Source organism: Pteropus vampyrus, unplaced genomic scaffold (assembly GCF_000151845.1).
Source record: "Pteropus vampyrus isolate Shadow unplaced genomic scaffold, Pvam_2.0 Scaffold146, whole genome shotgun sequence".
In the NCBI taxonomy this organism is placed as follows: domain Eukaryota; kingdom Metazoa; phylum Chordata; class Mammalia; order Chiroptera; family Pteropodidae; genus Pteropus; species Pteropus vampyrus.
In genome coordinates, this window is record NW_011888927.1 from 994,712 (window position 1) to 1,013,147 (window position 18,436).

The 18,436-nt window shown below is 33.8% G+C and overlaps 1 protein-coding gene and 1 pseudogene across 5 annotated transcripts in view; one reads left to right on the plus strand and one right to left on the minus strand.

Moving 5' to 3' along the window:
- The first annotated feature begins 631 nt into the window (after positions 1 to 631).
- The window catches only part of LOC105298120 (alsin), a 37,846-nt gene continuing 20,041 nt past the window's right edge, over positions 632 to 18,436 (plus strand). For all 5 annotated transcript variants that reach the window (XM_023536015.1, XM_023536014.1, XM_023536017.1 and 2 more), the window contains exons 1-7: positions 632 to 714; positions 1,918 to 2,072; positions 5,340 to 6,271; positions 9,141 to 9,498; positions 12,605 to 12,773; positions 13,635 to 13,731; positions 16,940 to 17,017. In XM_023536015.1, the coding sequence (XP_023391783.1) occupies positions 695 to 714; positions 1,918 to 2,072; positions 5,340 to 6,271; positions 9,141 to 9,498; positions 12,605 to 12,773; positions 13,635 to 13,731; positions 16,940 to 17,017 (1,809 nt within the window). In that variant the 5' untranslated portion in view covers positions 632 to 694. The remainder of the gene's footprint in view (positions 715 to 1,917; positions 2,073 to 5,339; positions 6,272 to 9,140; positions 9,499 to 12,604; positions 12,774 to 13,634; positions 13,732 to 16,939; positions 17,018 to 18,436) is intronic.
- LOC111745088 lies at positions 9,529 to 11,525 on the minus strand (annotated as a pseudogene).

Here is an 18,436-nt window from a genome sequence, read left to right on the forward strand (position 1 = left end):
GTGGTTGATTTTAAAACAGCTATTTTAAAATTCAAACTTTTTTCTTCTAGCCCTTTCGATTATGGTTTTGAATTGAGGTTGATTTGGGGAAAATACTGGTAGTTCCAGTAAGTGGAAACTTTATATTTTAATGACATAATTTTTTGTGTGCATTACTGAAAACTGTAAATTAAAACTACTTGAATCTGATACATAACTGAAGAGATTTTAGAAATTCTTTCTTACTTAATTGGTATTTAAATGTTCGTGTGTTGCAGAAGCATTTAAAGTAACCTTAATGTTTATGAAATGAATACTTAACACATTGAGTTTTCAAATTGAACTTCCTTCTTTATAATAAAAAACCAAAAAAATCTGTTGCCTGACAAGTACAGCTTAATTGTAGCTAGACTTTTCTTCCTCTGACATTACATATGACAGTCAACAGGCATTTTTATAAGCTCAGTGGGCAGGCTCAGTCTAGATATTCCACTTTGGCAGGCAGGGTATGAAATAGTTTAAATAGTTCTGCATATTTATTGCTCAGTGAATGTACACTTGTTAGAGGGCTGCCTTTTTTTTTTTTTTTTTAAATCTGTGGGATAAAACAGTGTTCTTTAACTGCTCTTAGTGCTTACCTGTGTTTTGCCATTTAGGTCTTTATATACTTTTGCAAAGAGGAAATGATTTGGTGATGGAGTGCTCCCACTGACCGATGGACTCAAAGAAGGGAAGGTAAAACCATTTCTTCTTTCTCCTGTATCCTTCTAGGAAAACACTACAAACACCATATGTGTAGCTTCTATTCACTTTAATTTTGTCATTGATGGTTATTAAGTAGAAATAGTGACATTTGTGTTAATTGGTAAAGCGAGAAGAGATATTAAAATAAAGCTGATTAGCTTTGTTGCTTGTTCCTTTCTTATGCTTATAAAAGGCACAAAAAGTCTTCATTTCACTATTTTAAAGCTTTTGAAGCCATTTTTCTCACAAATAATTTCAGGTTTGCAGAAATAGCCTTATTTTGAATCATCTTCTATCCTTAGAAAACTAGTCATGGATGATATTTTAATAGGAGAATTAAGTTTGTGGCTTCCCTTCCATGAAACCATAGTTATGCCTAATTATAATTTAGAGAAATATTTAATAAAAGTAGAGAATTTCCTAGATATTATTAAATAAAACCAGAAAAGTTTCTGTGTCTCATTAAAATATTGTCTAGAAAAAAGAATATGAAAACAATGTACCATCAGTGGTGACACAGGAAAATTTTGTACAAAGGAAACTCAGGGTGTCTTAAGATGTCCTTAGAACGGACGGCGGGAGGCGGGGGCAGTTAGGATACGGGCATTTTAAATAGCTGTGTGTTTTGTGTTCTATGAACCAGAGTAATCAGATGGATGGAAATTTTTGGCTAGAACAAGAGTAAGCATGAAGTATTTTACTGGCACCTGTTATAAATTTGGTTCTTAAAAATTTAAATAGCAATTATAGAGCTTAAGCTCAGTGTAAAGTGAAATATGGAGACCTGTTCCTTCTTTTTCATCAAATAACTTTTTACATTAAAAACTGATATAAGACGTCAACTTAGGACGTGCTATAATTTTAATATCTAAACAAGGAGTTAATGTATTGAGAAGTTACACCTTGAAATTTTATGCTACTAAATCATAAAATTTCAAAAAATAGCTCAGCTTCTGTTTACTCCTTAGAGATAAGTAATTTGTGTGTTTAGATTATCCTCAAGCCTTTAATATAACTAGTTGTTTTATCTCTACTCCTGTTTCATGACCAAGGCATAAAATAGGTGCTAGTTAAATTATCTGACTCAGTCCCCTATGTACTGGTAAAAGGTACAAATATAATGAAAATATTAAGAACAAAAGATACAGCTCTGCATTACAGGAACATTTAAGTGATTTTTCTTGATGTTTGTAGGTCAACAGAGGCAGAAGGATCCAAAGAAAGAGGCCTGGTCCATGTCTGGCAGGCAGGATCCTGTTCTGGAACACCAGAGAGATTGTCTGGCTGGGGAGGAAAGACTGTTCTTCAAGCTGCCCTGGGAGCAAAACATGGAGTTCTTCTGACTGAAGGTATTGAAAAGAATGGCTTAACAAATACTAACTGAAACTAACAAATGCCTGAGTGTGTAAGAGTAGGTAGGTAAGAGTTACTGGATACTAGATGTTCATAATGAACTTTGCTGGAGTTTATACTCTTCTTGTTTTCAAAATATGTTCTCATTCCCTTTATCAGAAATCAGATTAGTTCTTAAATTTAAGATATACTCTTTAACAGACATGTATTAGTTCTTAAATTTAAGGTATGTCATACCTAGAGTAAAAGGGAGAATTATAATTTTAAATTTGGGCCTGGTTAGTACTTGCATAGGAGACCACCAAGGAAGACTAGGTGCTGTAGGCATAAAAAATAAAAAATAAGGGATTGTAAGCTGACAAGGTCCTTGCAATCTGTGAGGTCAACCAAGGGTTGCCCCACCTAAAAAAATTTTTTTTAAATAATAATTTTTAAATTTTATAGTAATAAGTACATGAAAAATCAACTTTTTTGGAAGATTACCTATTCAGACTCTCTTTTGCTGTACCTTTGTATATTAAATATATCAGAATAATAATGCTAATAATAGCTAATGTTTATTAAACAATTATATGTGCCAGTCACCACACTAAGCACTTTATATGTATTATCTCTATGAGTCTTCGCAACCACCTTATGAGATAGCTACTATTATTTTCCCCACTTCACAGATGAGGAAGCTGAAGGTCAGGGAGGTCAAATAATTTCTCTAAGCACACACAGCTATTAGTGTCAAAGTTGGGATTAGAACCCAGAGAGTCTGATTTCAAAGCCTGCTTTTTTCTTTTTTAATTTTTAAATTTTTTTCTGGTGACATTGGTTAATGAAATCGGTGTTTCAGTTGTACATTTTAACAGTAAGGCATATATATATATATTTATATTGTGTGTTCACCTCCCATAGTTAGATTTCTTTCTGTCACCACATATTTGACCCCTTTTACCAAATCTACCTCCCTCCTCTCCCTCAAAGCCTGCTTTTTAAGTTGTTTGGTTATACTGTTTCAGCAGAGTGTTCTAAGATATAAATAGCAGCTCATAAAAAACATGTAATATCTGTAAATATATAACAGACAGACACATAGGCTATAATTTAATTTTTATGGCACTTTACCAACTCAGTCATGGCAAATTTGATTTGGGCTAAGACGGCCATCAGCTTCACTAATTTATAAATTTCTGCTCTGTAAGCATTTATTAAGTATTTAATAATGCTTTGGTATTTTCCTTGTGGGAACTAAGAGAAGGCAAGTTTTAGGAAACAAAGCTTAAATCTGACGTTGGTGGTTTTATGGAGTTAACATGGATTTCTTTCTATCTTCTTTCTTATTACATAACTTATATAATATATAATAATAATTAGTTCAGAATTTGGAAAAATCCTAATTTTGAAAATGTGAACTATGTTCAATACATGCCTATGGGTTTAAAATACATAGTTCTCAAGTATATATAAGTGGAATTCTGTTACTGTTATTGTTTTATTAGCCTTTCAGTAAATATTTAGGAACCTTTATGAAACATAAAATCTTTAAATATCTAGAATACCTAATAGGTTGGGACAACTGAGGGAAGACTTTTAAAAAATATGTTATCACTGCTCATGTTTAAGTTTCACTGTTCTGGTTATTACCACTGTTCTGATTTTTAGTGTTAAAGTTGCAAAAGAAACTCTTATCTCACAGAAAAATGTAGTTCGAAATGGAGAAAAGATCTCCAGTGTTATCTTTTTTAGGTGAGAAAATGGTACTGATTGAATGCTAGGAATTTTCAAGCTTCTTTTCTCTATTTAATTTGACCATAGCTCATATTCAATGATGACACTTCATTGATTCACTATTTTTGAGGTACTCCAGGTTAAACAAAGCGGTGTGTCTAAATATCCATTTCTTTGTAATACTGCTCTCCCTAGTGGAATAATATCAATTGAAAAAGTTGGCGAGCCATTGCAAGTGTATATTGCTATATCACTTGGGAAGAAAAGTTTTAAAGATTTTAACCAGTGAACTTATTTTCTCAGTACTCTTTGTCCAAACTAGAAATTCCCTAATAAAAGCTTATATGTAGCCACTGTTATATTCTTTTTTACATACATGTTGTGGTGAGTTAATTTAAGTATATAAATATATCTGCCATGTATAATAGGCCAAAGATAAAGTACGCTTTTTTTTTTTTTCCATCGTCAACTCAATAACTGCTTTGTGGGAGAAAAAAATAGTACTTATTTCTTCATTCTGTCTCTAGAAACTCTTATCAATGCAGAAGACAATGACTTAAATCTGTATAACAACCTTACTCTTGTTTACTGTGCTTTTCCTAGTAGCCTCCATAATAGACTCCCCTCCACCCCCAGCATGTTTTAACTTCAGCTGAAGATAGTATTGAAGGTGGTGGCTTCAATTCCATCTTGGCGAGTTACTCAGTTTTCCTGGGTTTCTCCCATGTATGTAGGAGGTGTACATGTTAATATTAAACTTTTGTTTGTTTTTCTCCTGTTAATCTGTCCTTTATTACAGGGATGTTTCAACAAAAAACCTAGAAGGGTAGAGGGAAATTATTTTTTCTCCCTTACAGAACAGTAGACTATAGCATATAGCCTAAGTGAGTAGTAGGTTTATATCACCTAGGTTTGTGTAAGAGCACTCACTCTATGATGTTCGCACAGCGACGGAATCGCCTAACGACGCGTTTCTCAGACTGTATTCCTGCTGTTATGTGGTGCATGAGTATATATTATATGTAATATCTAAAAACTATATGTTATATGGTATACAACATGAAGACAGCCATGTCTTATTAACACTGGCGCTTTATACCTAGAGGTATAAAGCTAATTTCATAATTTTGGCCAAAATGAATCTCTAATATTTTTATTCCCGTGTATAAATTTTCTGCTGCTCTGACTTACTCAGTAGTAGCATATGTTGTAGATATTAGCAAATGTGTCTATTTTATCTTCTGCTTATTTTATCTTGATATGATCATTTTGTCTTTAAACACTTGGAATCTGCTTCCGTAATAGCCTATGATGGTAGCCATTAGTAGTGGATCGATGCCAGAGTTTGTAGGATGAGGCTAAAGGAAAGGAGCAATATCCTTCATTATTAAAAGATGGATAAATTTGGAGTATTATATGCTTGAACCAAATCTCTACACTCTGCTTTTGAAAAAAAAGTCTTATTTTGTTAAACCTAGAGGGGATTTAAGTTTGCCAATAAAATTTCTAGTGACTTCACTAATTCCCTTCTTTTTTTAAACTTTCAGATGGTGTGGTCTACAGCTTTGGGACTCTTCCCTGGAGAAGCGAACCAGCAGAGATTTGTCCGAGTAGCCCCATTCTAGAAAATGCCCTTGTTGGGCAATATGTTGTTACTGTGGCAGCTGGGAGTTTCCACAGTGGAGCAGTGACAGAAAGTGGCATAGTATATATGTGGGGAGAGAACTCTGCTGGCCAGTGTGCAGTAGCTAACCAGCAGTATGTTCCAGAACCTAATCCTGTCAGCATTTCTGATTCTGAGACTAGTCCTTTGTTAGCAGTCAGGATTTTGCAGTTGGCTTGTGGCGAGGAGCACACTCTGGCATTGTCAATAAGCAGAGAAATTTGGGCTTGGGGCACTGGTTGTCAGTTGGGTCTCATTACCACTACCTTCCCAGTGACAAAGCCACAAAAGATAGAACATCTTGCTGGACGTGTAGTGCTGCAGGTTGCCTGTGGTGCGTTCCACAGCTTAGCGCTTGTACAGTGTCTCCCTTCCCAGGATCTGAAGCCAGTACCAGAAAGATGCAACCAGTGCAGCCAGCTCTTAATTACCATGACTGACAAAGAAGACCATGTGATTATATCAGACAGTCATTGTTGTCCATTGGGTGTGACCTTGTCAGAATCCCAGGCAGAAAACCAGGCCAGCATTGCCATCAGCCCCTCCACAGAAACCCTTCACAGCCAGGGAGAAGTATTCGAGAACACTCTTGCAGAAAATGATCTGCCTGCTACCGAACTTAACGTTGGAAATGGTCAGACCACAAGTAGTGATGCCATCTCCTCCCAGCAAGACATGGGAACAACTGAAATGCCTTCTGCCAGAAATACACCATCGTACCCTGACACTCAGGCAGTAAATGAATATGTGCAGAAACTGTCAGATCTCTCAGTAAGAAAGAACTCAGAGAATGGTGAAAAGCCAGTGCCATCTCAGGTACCTGCTAAATTTTATAATATAAAGCTGTTTCTGGAGTTGAACCATCTGAGTTTTTTGTCAGAAACTTGAAAATGCCTAAGGTTTGATAGCACCTTTTATTTTTCGAATTTGCCTATAAATCAGTCTTATCACGTACGCTTATATAGGAAAACCTGGATTAACTCAAAATTATTTTTTATGTTCAAATTCTGACCCATTATGATGTAGAAAGATACCATGCTGGGTTTGTTTTATAAGTAGCAAAATCCCATTTTTTTCCCCCAAGAACTTTTTCCCCCATGGCTAAGGTACTGAATTTTGGTGGCCCTCTGAATGGTTTAAACAATTAGAACTATATAGTCAGAGATTCTTCTGACCTGTATTTGTACATTCTTCAGATTCTGTAGAGAAAAGTCCGTTCATTTTTTATCAGAGAAGGTTGCTATGTGGTGAATCCTTTAATTATAGGCAGATTAAAAAAAAAAAAAAAAACCTTACTGGCATTACTTATTGTTTTAATTTTTTTCACTTATACCTGTGGGCTTAATTTGGAGGGGTGGTCGTGGTTAATATTTTCTTCATCTTATTTAAACTATTCTCATTCTTAAAACTTGTAGTAAATGGAGAAAAGTTATTTACCAGTAGCAAACAATAAAGTTTGTCTCCCTGCTTAAAATAAATTGTTCTAAAAGGGTAATTGGTTTTTTTTTTACTCTTAAGGTAAGCCTTTTGGTTTCGCTTTACCAAAACTCTAAGAAAACAAAACAAAGCAAAAGCATCCAATCATAAAGGGTGTTTTCTTAGGTTATGGCAGCAACATAGCCTTTTGATTTTTTATTCCTGTTTGTCATAATGGAAACATGGCTAGAGGTTTTTTGAAAAGTTTTTCTTTCACGGTCTACTGAACCTTGTGAATATATATTGTTTTAAACAAGAATAAACTGAAGAAAGGTATTATAAAAAATCTAAACAGAACAAAAGTAATAATTTAACACGAATGCATGCAGAAAATTTCTAGACTTGTACATGCTTATGAAAAAGTTTGACTTCTTAAAAATCATTCCTCTAAGTGGAAGTTAAAAGTTTATTGTATACAGTTTATTTGATTATTAGGTTATCACTGAAATTGCATTTTTCTTTGGACTTGTTTTGTTAAACATTTAAAGTTTGTGTTACCTATGCTAATTTTGACAATGTGTGTTTATACTAAATTTAATTCAATTTTGCAAATAGTGTCTCAGGCATGCAGCTAATTCATTTGGAATTTATATGGGTTAGGACAAGTTTCTTCTCCTCTGGCCAGATATAACTGAAAGAGTATCTTGCTTTTATGGAATAAACCAAAATATTTGGCAATGAAGCCTATATCTCACTATTGCATTTTATTATTGGTAGACTGGAACTCCTGAACTTGTGTCTTTCATCATAATTGTTGGTTATGTATTTTTTATTTTATGTATTATTAAAGATAAGTGGCGGAGCCAGTTAGAACAATAGTTTAAAGTTTATATAAGGTAGAGTTTTGTGACTTTTTTTTAACCTGATGGTAAGAACCCCTTAAAATAGTCACTACTAAATACCATCACTGCTTCAATGGTGAGCCGTTGTAAACAAAGGATAGAAATAGTAATGCTAGTTTTTCTGAACCAGTTATCACGGAAACCATATTACCAAGGAAGTTACAGGCTTTGTATTTATATTTTGTTTTATATGGTACCTTTATTTTGTTGAATTTTAATTAAAGACTCACTTGCTCAGAAATAGCCTTTCTGAATTTAATATTTAATTCAACAAATGTGTTGAGTACCTACTACATTTCAGGCACTATACTAGTCAACAGGAATTATTTCCTTTAAGAAGCCAGTGTTAAAAAAAATCTTTTTGGTTTGATTTTTAGTTCAGGATAAATTAAGCAATGTACATATGTCCTTTGGGACCATAGGGTAGCATAAGAAGCAAATTGTTTATTGTGACATATGCTTATAAGCCAAAAGCTTTGTGTGTGTGTGTGTGTGTGTGTGTGTGTGTTTAGTAGGTATATTTAATGACTTTCCTTTTTAGTAAACAATGGTGCTTGACTGCTCAAAATAAATTTCAACTGATTTTTTCACTAAGATATTTTTCGCTAGAAAACTTAGTTTGACTTTCTAATATAGCAATGAATGACAAACGCTAAGAACATTGTTTTCAAATGGTTAATTATTAACCTGCCACATTTACTCTCTATGGTAGCTAGAGCAAAGGTAATCCTTCAGTTTACCTACTCCCTGGGTCATGGAAAATAACTCATTGATGAGACAGTAGAAGGACTTGAACTTAAGAGCATAATTTAGGGGCTGATAGGCCAGAGGTATAACTCTTTCTGCCGTATATGCTGTATCTAAATTTCCATTTTCAAGAAAAATATAAATTTCCATTTATAAAACATTTTAGGAAAAGCCTGTTTTTAAAATATTTTTTCTGATATTTATTAGTAGCATTCTTTGTAAATTTTCCTAAAGGTGATAATAAAACTGTCATCTTTTCAACCTTCTATCCAGGGCTGTCACAGTGCACTTCATATTAAAGACTATGTTTTTCATAACTTTTTTCTCCTCATTTTACTGTACTTAATTATATAAAAGCAACTGGGGCTTGTTTTTAAATACCATGGAAAAATACAACAGTCAAACAAAAGGAAGTACTTTTGATGAGAAACTATATTTTGTGTACTCATTACCATACAGTGTTTACTTCATGATCAAGAAGGCATCTCTTTAAGTTGGAGATAAAGAGACCTTTGTTTTATGTTCTTATATTTGCAAATAGTGATGGATGTTAAACTTTATTTGAATACTTGTGTAAGGGATTGTATTTTTATATACTTTTTTATGTGTATATATTTTAGCCTCTTATAGAAGAAGCAATTCCTAATCTTCACAGCCCACCAACCACAAGCACCTCAGCCCTAAACAGCCTAGTGGTCTCTTGTGCATCTGCGGTTGGTGTGAGAGTGGCTGCTACATATGAAGCTGGGGCCTTGTCTCTTAAAAAAGTTATGAACTTTTATAGTACAGCCCCTTGTGAACCTGGAACTCAAGCAGGCAGTAGTTCCACAGGCCCAGAAGGTCTGAAAGATAGCAGAGAAGAGCAGGTTAAACAGGAATCGATGCAAGGAAAGAAGAGTTCAAGTCTTGTGGATATCAGAGAAGAGGAATCTGAGGGGGGCAGCCGAAGACTCTCCCTCCCTGGATTGTTGTCACAAGGTAAGGAAACAGCCCGGTTCTGTGTACTGACTTTTGCTGAATCCAAGATGCTCCTAACATCACATGCTATATTATAATGAATTAGCTTCCCTAATTGCTAAATTTGACATAATGCAAATGTTAAAATTTGATTTTGTTCATCATAGCTGGGTTTAAAAGAAAGTTACATGTTTGCTTGCTTTATTTTATTTTTTTATCCCATGAAAAGTCTTAACTTTATTAATGATAGAAACAGTACAAATTTCAAAGGAAACTGCAGTTACTCTGGAAACACCAAAAAAAAAAAAAGTTGCTGTTTTTAGATGGTTACATTGTTAATTCCATAATAGCATTTACAATATCATTACTGTTCATCAGGGCTGGGACTGCCTTTGCTCTGGACACATTTGCTTGTGACATGACCAATTCTGTGTCCTTAACTTCCACATCTTTTTCATCAAGCTCTTCCTCTTTGCTCTCTACAGTTGGAGTCTGTGTGTTTTCTTGAATGTTTGAGACAGCTTCACCTTGAACTTCGAATTTCTCAGCAGCTGCTAGCTTTGCTTGCTGAAATAAATCCTCGATCTTGGCTTCCCCCAACACAGTGTAGGTATCTGAAACCAGGTAGACACATCTGGTTTTGTGATGACAAAGAGGATATTCTTGGATTCCAGGATAGTGGCCCTAGTAACCCCTGTAACCTGTCAAAGGCCCAGTCTGGACGTAGGCTTCGTGCCTTCTTTTCATGCCAGCTCTGTTTTGCTGTACTGAGAGGTTCTTCATTGAGTTCAGCTGCTGCTGCGAGCCGGGCTTGTGTGGTTGCCAGTGTGGAATCTTGTTCCTCCAGCTCTGGTACTGATTCATCAGACTCTATTCCAGACTCTGTCACAGCCTGGGGCTGTGGGAACCCCTGCCCTGCAGCGGGGACGGTGTCTGCGGCCTCCCCGGGCATTTCGTGCGGGCCACGCGGAGCCAACATGGCGGTAGGAGGCGGGCGAGCGGCGCGTGACCCTGGCCGGTCGCAGCAGGGAGCCTGGCCGCGCGCGGACTTGTCTGCTTTAGAAATAACCTTAGAACATAGTGTTTCCATGATGTGTGCTTCTGCTTTTGAACCTTACGATGAATCTTATTTTATTTTTCTAGAATGTAGCGATAGCCTCCCTGATTTCCTAGTTGGGACCTATACTCCGGAAAGATGAAGTTGCAGATGTGACCATTGGATAAGTGAGGAATTAATTACCATGCTTGACCTGAAAGTAGAGAGAAATTTAAACTTCAATAAGAGAACATTTGATTTTCTGAAACCATTAGCAATAAAATCTTGTAATATTAAGAATATTACAGAGTTAGTTCTTCTACATTTCTTAATCAGTTTAGGAATCTTAGTCCTCTAGACTTCTACTTCTCAAGATGTGTCCTGCAGACCAGCAATTTCAGCAGCATCTGGGAATGTGTTAGATATGCAGGATCTCAGGCTTCACCCCAAACCTAATGAATCATAATATGCATTATAACAGAATCCCCAGGTGATCATTGTGCACTTTAAAGTTTGAGGAGTATAGGATTAGACAAGGAATTTGCAAACTTTTTTCTGTAAAAAGCTAACAAGAAATATTTTATGATTTGCAGGCCAATATAGCCTCTGTTACAACTATTCAACTTTGCTGCTGTTGCTTAAAAGTAACCAAAGATAATACATAAATTAATGAGCAAGACTACATTCCAATAAAATTTTATTTACAGAAACAAGCGCTGGGCTGTATTTGATCCACTGGCTGTTGTTTATCAATCCCTGGTTTGCACTATTTTTATGTAGAGCTCTAAAGTTATAAATCCTAGACTGTAATAAAATTTACATTTTCTGCTTTGCCTGTTTCCTACATTTGTTCTACTTACTCATTGCACTTTCTTGCGCCACTTAGCATTTCTATAATCTTGCCTCCTAATTCTTATACCCACTAGATTTTCATCTATACAAATAAAATAGTCCTGATTAATTGTGTGTGTGTGTGTGTGTGTGTGTGTGTGTGTGTGTGTGTGTAAGGAAAACCCATGAATTGTTCTGAATCTGAAGGAAAATCTTACGCCAAAGCATTCTTAAATATCCTGTAGCATTTTCATTATAAATGTATTTGAGATCTCTTTGAGCCACAAATGTGGAATATTGATTTTTTTCATGTCATTAGACCATATAAAATATGCAGTCCCACAGACAGACTTATTTCCTTAGGTTAAATTTTACTTAGTAACTTAAAGTATCTATAGAAAAAAAATTTACATGTACTCTTTTTCCCTCTCTCTCTCTAAATTATCTGAAATACATCTTTGAGGAAACTTCAAGAAGGATTCTTTGAGTTTCTGTATGTACAAATGGACAGTACATTTACCAGAAAAGATGTTGATCTTAACCAGTGATGATCACTTTTTTTTGTAGCTCACAAGTAAATGACCAAGTGATTAAGTCTACATTCTGTGACATGTGATGATTTTCTTCAAAACATGTCCTCTCCCCAAATTGGTATACACGATTTACATAGTGTTGTGTGCCTTTGTCATAATTTTGAACACTGTAAAAGATGTCAGCATTCTTTGAAAGATTAAATTCTTTATAAAATGATTTGAAACAGGCAGAGAATTAAGTTCTTTATTCTAATATTTATAAAGTATTCGAATTTAGACCTTGACTTGGAAAGGCTTATCTTTTAATTCTACTTCGAAATGGGAAAAATATTTGTCAGCCTTAGTGTAGTATTTTGTTAAGCTTATTTTTTAGAATACAAGTTCTCCAGAATGTCACACAGACATAAATGTTATACAGAAAAGGATTCTGTGGCCAAATGTTTGAAAGGGGGTCTGGGTTAAAAAAATTTAAACTTAATTGTGGGACGTATCAGCCCCTTTAGCACACTAATATATGTGTGGATCTACAGGGCAGGTAGTGGGAGAATAGAATTTAGTAGGCAGCATTTGCCAAACTCATTTGACTATTAAATCCCCATTTTTGCAGAGAACCTATAGAGTATGCTTCACAAAACCATGTGTATTTCTTTGAAAATCAACAATTTATCAAAATGGTATCTTTTTCCCACCCATCTGCTTTCTCACCCCTTCTCTGGTTTGTTTTCAGTTTCCCCCAGGCTGTTAAGAAAAGCTGCACGGGTGAAAACACGGACTGTGGTTCTGACCCCTACGTACAGTGGAGAAGCAGATGCACTTCTGCCTTCTCTGAGAACAGAGGTGTGGACCTGGGGGAAAGGGAAGGACGGGCAGCTGGGGCATGGCGATGTTTTGCCTAGGTGAGTGCTGTCAGTGTTTGCTGTTAGGAATTGGCTTAATCTCTTTCATGCAAAGGTCTCTAAATTTTTTATTTCCTCATAGAGGAAATCCGGCCTCTTCTAATTCAAAAGTTAAAATTATTATGTACCACTAACTCTGATTTAAAAAGCAACTCTCAGACTCGAATTCGTACTTAACAATAAAGTACTTAAGTATCCACAGTGTACCTTTCCATCCCATCTTTGACATATATTCGTTTTGGAACACAGAAAAGGGTGTTTGGGATAAAGCTGTGTTTTATTGGAACACTTGGATTGTTCAAATTTTTAACTTACAAAAACCAACAATTTTTTTAACTTAAAAAATGTCTTTCTACTGCTGCCAGAATAACTATAACCACAATGCTAAACCATCCATGTCTATCCACGTACCTCAAGTAAAACCTGTTGTTTTAAGAGGAACTCTTATGTTAACAAATTAGACATTTGTGAAGATGTGTAAATGGAATGATTATCTAAAAACAGTTAATATCTCTTCTTAGCAGAGTGTAGGCAAGTGTGGCATTAAAAAAAAAAAAAGACAACTCCCCTCTCTGGTTATATTTATTGCATCCTAAGTAGTCTCTCTGCCATGCAAATCATTTAAGTTTGATGATTCTGAATTATAGCGGTTAATTAGTGATTGATAGATTAAAACCATCCAAAATTATATATATGTAGGAGTAGATCGAACATGCATCTATCATTTTTATTTCAATGTTTTCTTTTTAAATGTTTATTTTTACTTGAAAGCACTTACTCTATAATTTGAAAAAGATCATGATTCTTGCTGAGAATACTTCTTACTTTGAGTTTGTGTGTGTGTGTATGTTTTTCTTGAAGGCTTCAACCACTGTGTGTAAAATGTCTGGATGGTAAAGAAGTAATCCATCTGGAGGCAGGTGGTGTCCATTCTCTTGCTCTTACTGCAAAATCCCAGGTAGGAGACAAATTATTAAAAGCTGATCTTAATTTCATGGAAGGCCACCGTGACAAGATTGGACCATCATTTATTAAGTAACTACTATGTTATCAGGCAACAATATCATGTCTCATTTGCTCTTTCCAGTGTTTTACATTGCATTGCATTGTTTTCATTTTACAAATGAAGAAAGGGAGATTTAGGGAAATTATGTAATTGTCTAAAGTCACACATGTGATAGTAGAGTTTGGATTAAACACTGGTATACCAGTCATAGAATTTTTGTGTAATGTGCTCTCATCGAAAAATAGAACTCAGAATTTTCCAGGGTGTTGGTGAATTTCTGTATATTCTTTGGTAAAGAAAATCCATAAGTAAGACACTAAGAAAACAAAAGGCATTTTTCTCTTTTAAAATTGTGAGACCTGAAAGTGACCTCCAGAATCACTTAAAATCGTGACTGTATACATAAACACTCCTAATAAAAATAATTGTTTTAAGTTATTCTTAAATATATACATATAATAATTCTTCATCAATCCTTTTATCATTTTAGAAAAAGTCAACGAAGGATTCTAAACCTTTTAAATATTTTATTTCAAATTTCACATAGCAGGCTAGCCAAAAGGCTAACATAGTCCATATAAATAAATATTAGGAAAATAAAAATAACATTGTTATTAACATGATGAATCATCCAAAAGTCTTAAAAATAAGAGATTAGGAAGGTGGTCAGTTACAGAATAAGCATATAAAAATTTCTAGCTTATCTACATAAAGTAAAGCAAAACATACTTAGCAAAAAAGAAGCTGTTTACAATTACAACAAAAGTATTAAGGAAAAAAAGAATATTATTAATAGGTAATGTGTAGAGCCTATATGACACAAACTCAAGAACTCTTCTAATAAGTTATAAAAGAAAATTGTAAAGGGAGAGAGATTTTATTTTTAGATGAGAGGAATCATTGTTGCAAAAATGTTGTTTCTCTCTAGATCATTAAATCAGTACAGTGCAAATTCAATACAATCCCCAAAATATTCCAATATAATATTTACAACTTGATAAAATTATCCCAAAATTATTCTAGGAGAGTAAACATAGATGGTGAACCACATAAATTCTGAAAACAGAAGGGAAGGGTAAAAATTAGCCATATAAAATATATTAAAGACTACACATTTCTGACCAGGAAAACAGAAATATACCTATAGACTAGAAATAGACCCAAATATATATGAGAATAATAGTATATAATAAAAGTGGGCATTTTAATCAGTCAGGGAAATAAGACTGAGTAGTCAGTAAATACTGTTGGAACTACTGGCTTCTTGGTCGCAGAAGAAAATAAGATAATTTTACATATTCTATTTCTGGATGAATTAAAGATGTAGATGTTAAAAAATAAAACCTTATATTTAACAAAACAAACTTAGGTGATTTAAAAAAGTAACCTTGGTAGGTGGGGTAAAAGGGGTCAAATATGTGGTGACAGAAAGAAATCTAACTATGGGAAGTGAACATACAATGTAAATATATATATATATGCCTTACTGTTAAAATGTACAGATGAAACTTACTGGATTTCATTAACCAATGTCACCATAAAAAAATTAATTAATTTAAAAAATAACCTTGGGAGTAGAAAATGAAATGACATCAAAACCAGAAATTAGTAAGTAAAGATGATATGTTTGTCTACATAATAAACAATCCTAAACAGCAAAAAATATACCACAAACAAAATTAAGATATATAACAAAGTGGGAAAAATATATTTGTAACATATATGACAAAGTATTGCTACATAGCTACCAGATACATAAAGAAAAATTGTCATAGTGTATTTATATTCAATTCATAAAAGAATAGAAATGGCCAGCAATGAATGAAAAGGTAGTCAACCACTTAGTAAACATTTAAATTGAAACAACACTAAAACATTTTCTCACCTATCAGATTAGCAAAGATTGCATTTAATACTAAGTGTTGGTGAAGATGGGAGAAGAAGATACACGCAGTGCTGGCGAGAGTGTTTATTGGACCTTGCTGGAAGACAGTTTGTCAGTCTGTATCAAAAAATCAGAATGTGTGTATTCATTTACCCAGAGTTCTTTGCCTGGGAATTTATCCGAAGGAAATAGATACACAAATATATCTATTCAAGGATTTTTAATGTAATTTTTATATTAAAAATTAGAAAGATTATTAACAAATATGCTTATTTCATTAAGTAATTGATTAAACTATGCCCACAGTGGTGTTCTATGTAGTTATTATAAATAATGATATAGCTGTATACTTCCTGACAGAAGAATATCAATGGATATCATTAAAAAACATCAGGTCACAAAATAGCATTGATAGTATAGCCCCATTTTGCATTTTACATTTTGCGTATACATTATATCTAGTAGATGTTAAAATTTCTGGAAGCATTCTGTGTGCATTCCCAAAACAAAATAGGAATTGTCTCTAAGTGTTCTATTCATCAGTGGTTTTCACTTTCTATTTCTTCGTCCTGTCATAGTCTTGTACAGTAACTGTGAATTACTTTTATAATCAGAATAAACAAAATCATTTTTATTATACATAGTCACTGTAATCTAGTTTTCTTTTGTCTGTAGCGAAGCATAGGTACTTGTGTTTCTCCTTCAGTGACTTTTTGTATATGAAAAGGCTTTTCTAGTCATTCCATAGTACTTCTATACACAGATTAAAGAATCATGATTACTTTTTCTTTGTAGCACTTAGCTTTATTTTTTATCATTTTCTTTATAAGAGACAGTATAGGATACTGCCTGGGATTAAATGCTGGCTGTCACTTACAAATTTGTGTCCTCTCTGGGCCAGTTTTCTTATCCGTAAAAAAAAAAAAAAAGGATCGTTGTGAGAATGAAACATTTTTAATACGCAGAAAGTGTTAAAACAAGGCCTGGCCGATAATAAACCCTGAAATATGTTAGTAATTGTTATAGTTAACCCTCTGTGTCTTCCTATGTATTCTGTCTACCCATTATCTCTGTTCTTGTTTAAAAATGAATTTTCTTAATATGTTTTAAAGAGTAGAAAGACTAGTGTAAGTAATTTGTGGAAAGACTAGTATAAGTAATTTATGTGTAACTGTTGGTATATATATGGCATATATATGTTATTATAAAGGTTCAGAATTGACATGCAAAATCAGATTCACAACTCTTACCCATTTTCCTGTGGTTTTCTAATAGGTTTACTCATGGGGTAGCAATACCTTTGGTCAGCTTGGGCATTCCGATTTTCCAACAACAATTCCTCGTCTTGCAAAGGTACTTTTGTGAACTTGGTAACTTCTATAGATTTTATTCCCAAATTCTAAGTTATAACTTTTATTTCTTCATTTCTTATTATAAAACATTAGAAGAACTGTATATTTGTAATCTAGATTTGTTTTGATATACTTATTTTTTTTTAGATATGAAGCCACTTGTTTTCAAGCCAAATGTTCTTTTTTAAATGTGTTATTTTAGATTTCTTCTTAGTTTCCACTGTTCATTGAACATTCATAGTTTGTCTTTTTTAAAAAAATAAAAATGAAAAAGTTCTTTTTAAAAAAACCAAATGTTTCTATGACTATGATGTTGACTTCTGAACTATATACCAACAAATGCTTACTCTTTGACTTCTCTCTTAATTTTTATTTTACCTAACATTATTTAGGATGTTATGTCTCCTTTTGGTTTCCTTTCCATACATAGTCATAGCAGTAAAACCTTTTTGTAAACCTTTTCATTTTATGTAGTAAAGCTAAAAGTATAGATGATTTTTTCACTGTCATGTGAATTGGTTTTAGTTTATGTAATGCTATTCAGAGATTGCTAATTTTTAATCATGTTGATACAATTCCTAGAGGAGTGTTTCTCAACCTTTTCTTTCTGTCCCAACAACCCTGAAGAAATACTAAATCCTCATCAATAGTATAGACTCTTTATACAAGATTTGTTTTTTTTTTTTTAAACAATTTTGAGTGACAGTGCTTTTTTTTTTCCTGTTTAATTCTGCACCCCCATCCCCATCTCCACACCTGACCTACGATGTTGCCGTTTCCCCTAAGAAGGTGGGTGGGGAGTATTCATGGTGATAGCCTAACAGAATGGAAGATGGGGCTCACGTGTTTGTAGTTTGATTCTGTTATTTCTCCCATCCCAAGTCATGCTTCCTCCACTGAGAGTAATATGACTAAAAGGACTGAAAAAGAGTAGTTGTCTCAATCCAATGATTCACTTCAATACATATTCCCGTGATTCGTGTATTCACTGCACTGTGCATACATCACTATGTAAGACTTTTACATGCTGCCTCTTCTTCCAGCAAACTTAATTTTACTGGGAAGGAAAGACTTAAATAAAACACCAGAGAATAGTTATTACTTCTAGCTCTAATCTTAAATATTTTCAGTATAAAACATTTTAGTGGTAAACTATTTAATTTATAATATTTTACCACAAATAAAAATATGATAAATCATTGTTCCTTGTTTTGTTGTTATTGTCGTCGTTGTTTATTTGAATAAAATAGAACATACATTTATTCATACCAAGGAAAGTTTTATAATATAGCATGGAGATCCTGGGAATAAACTTTTTATTTAACATTTTAGAATCAGACAAAAGAGAATAGTTTATTATAAGCTTTAGTTTCATTACTCTTTAACTGTACATATAAAAATGTAACATCAGGAACTTGGG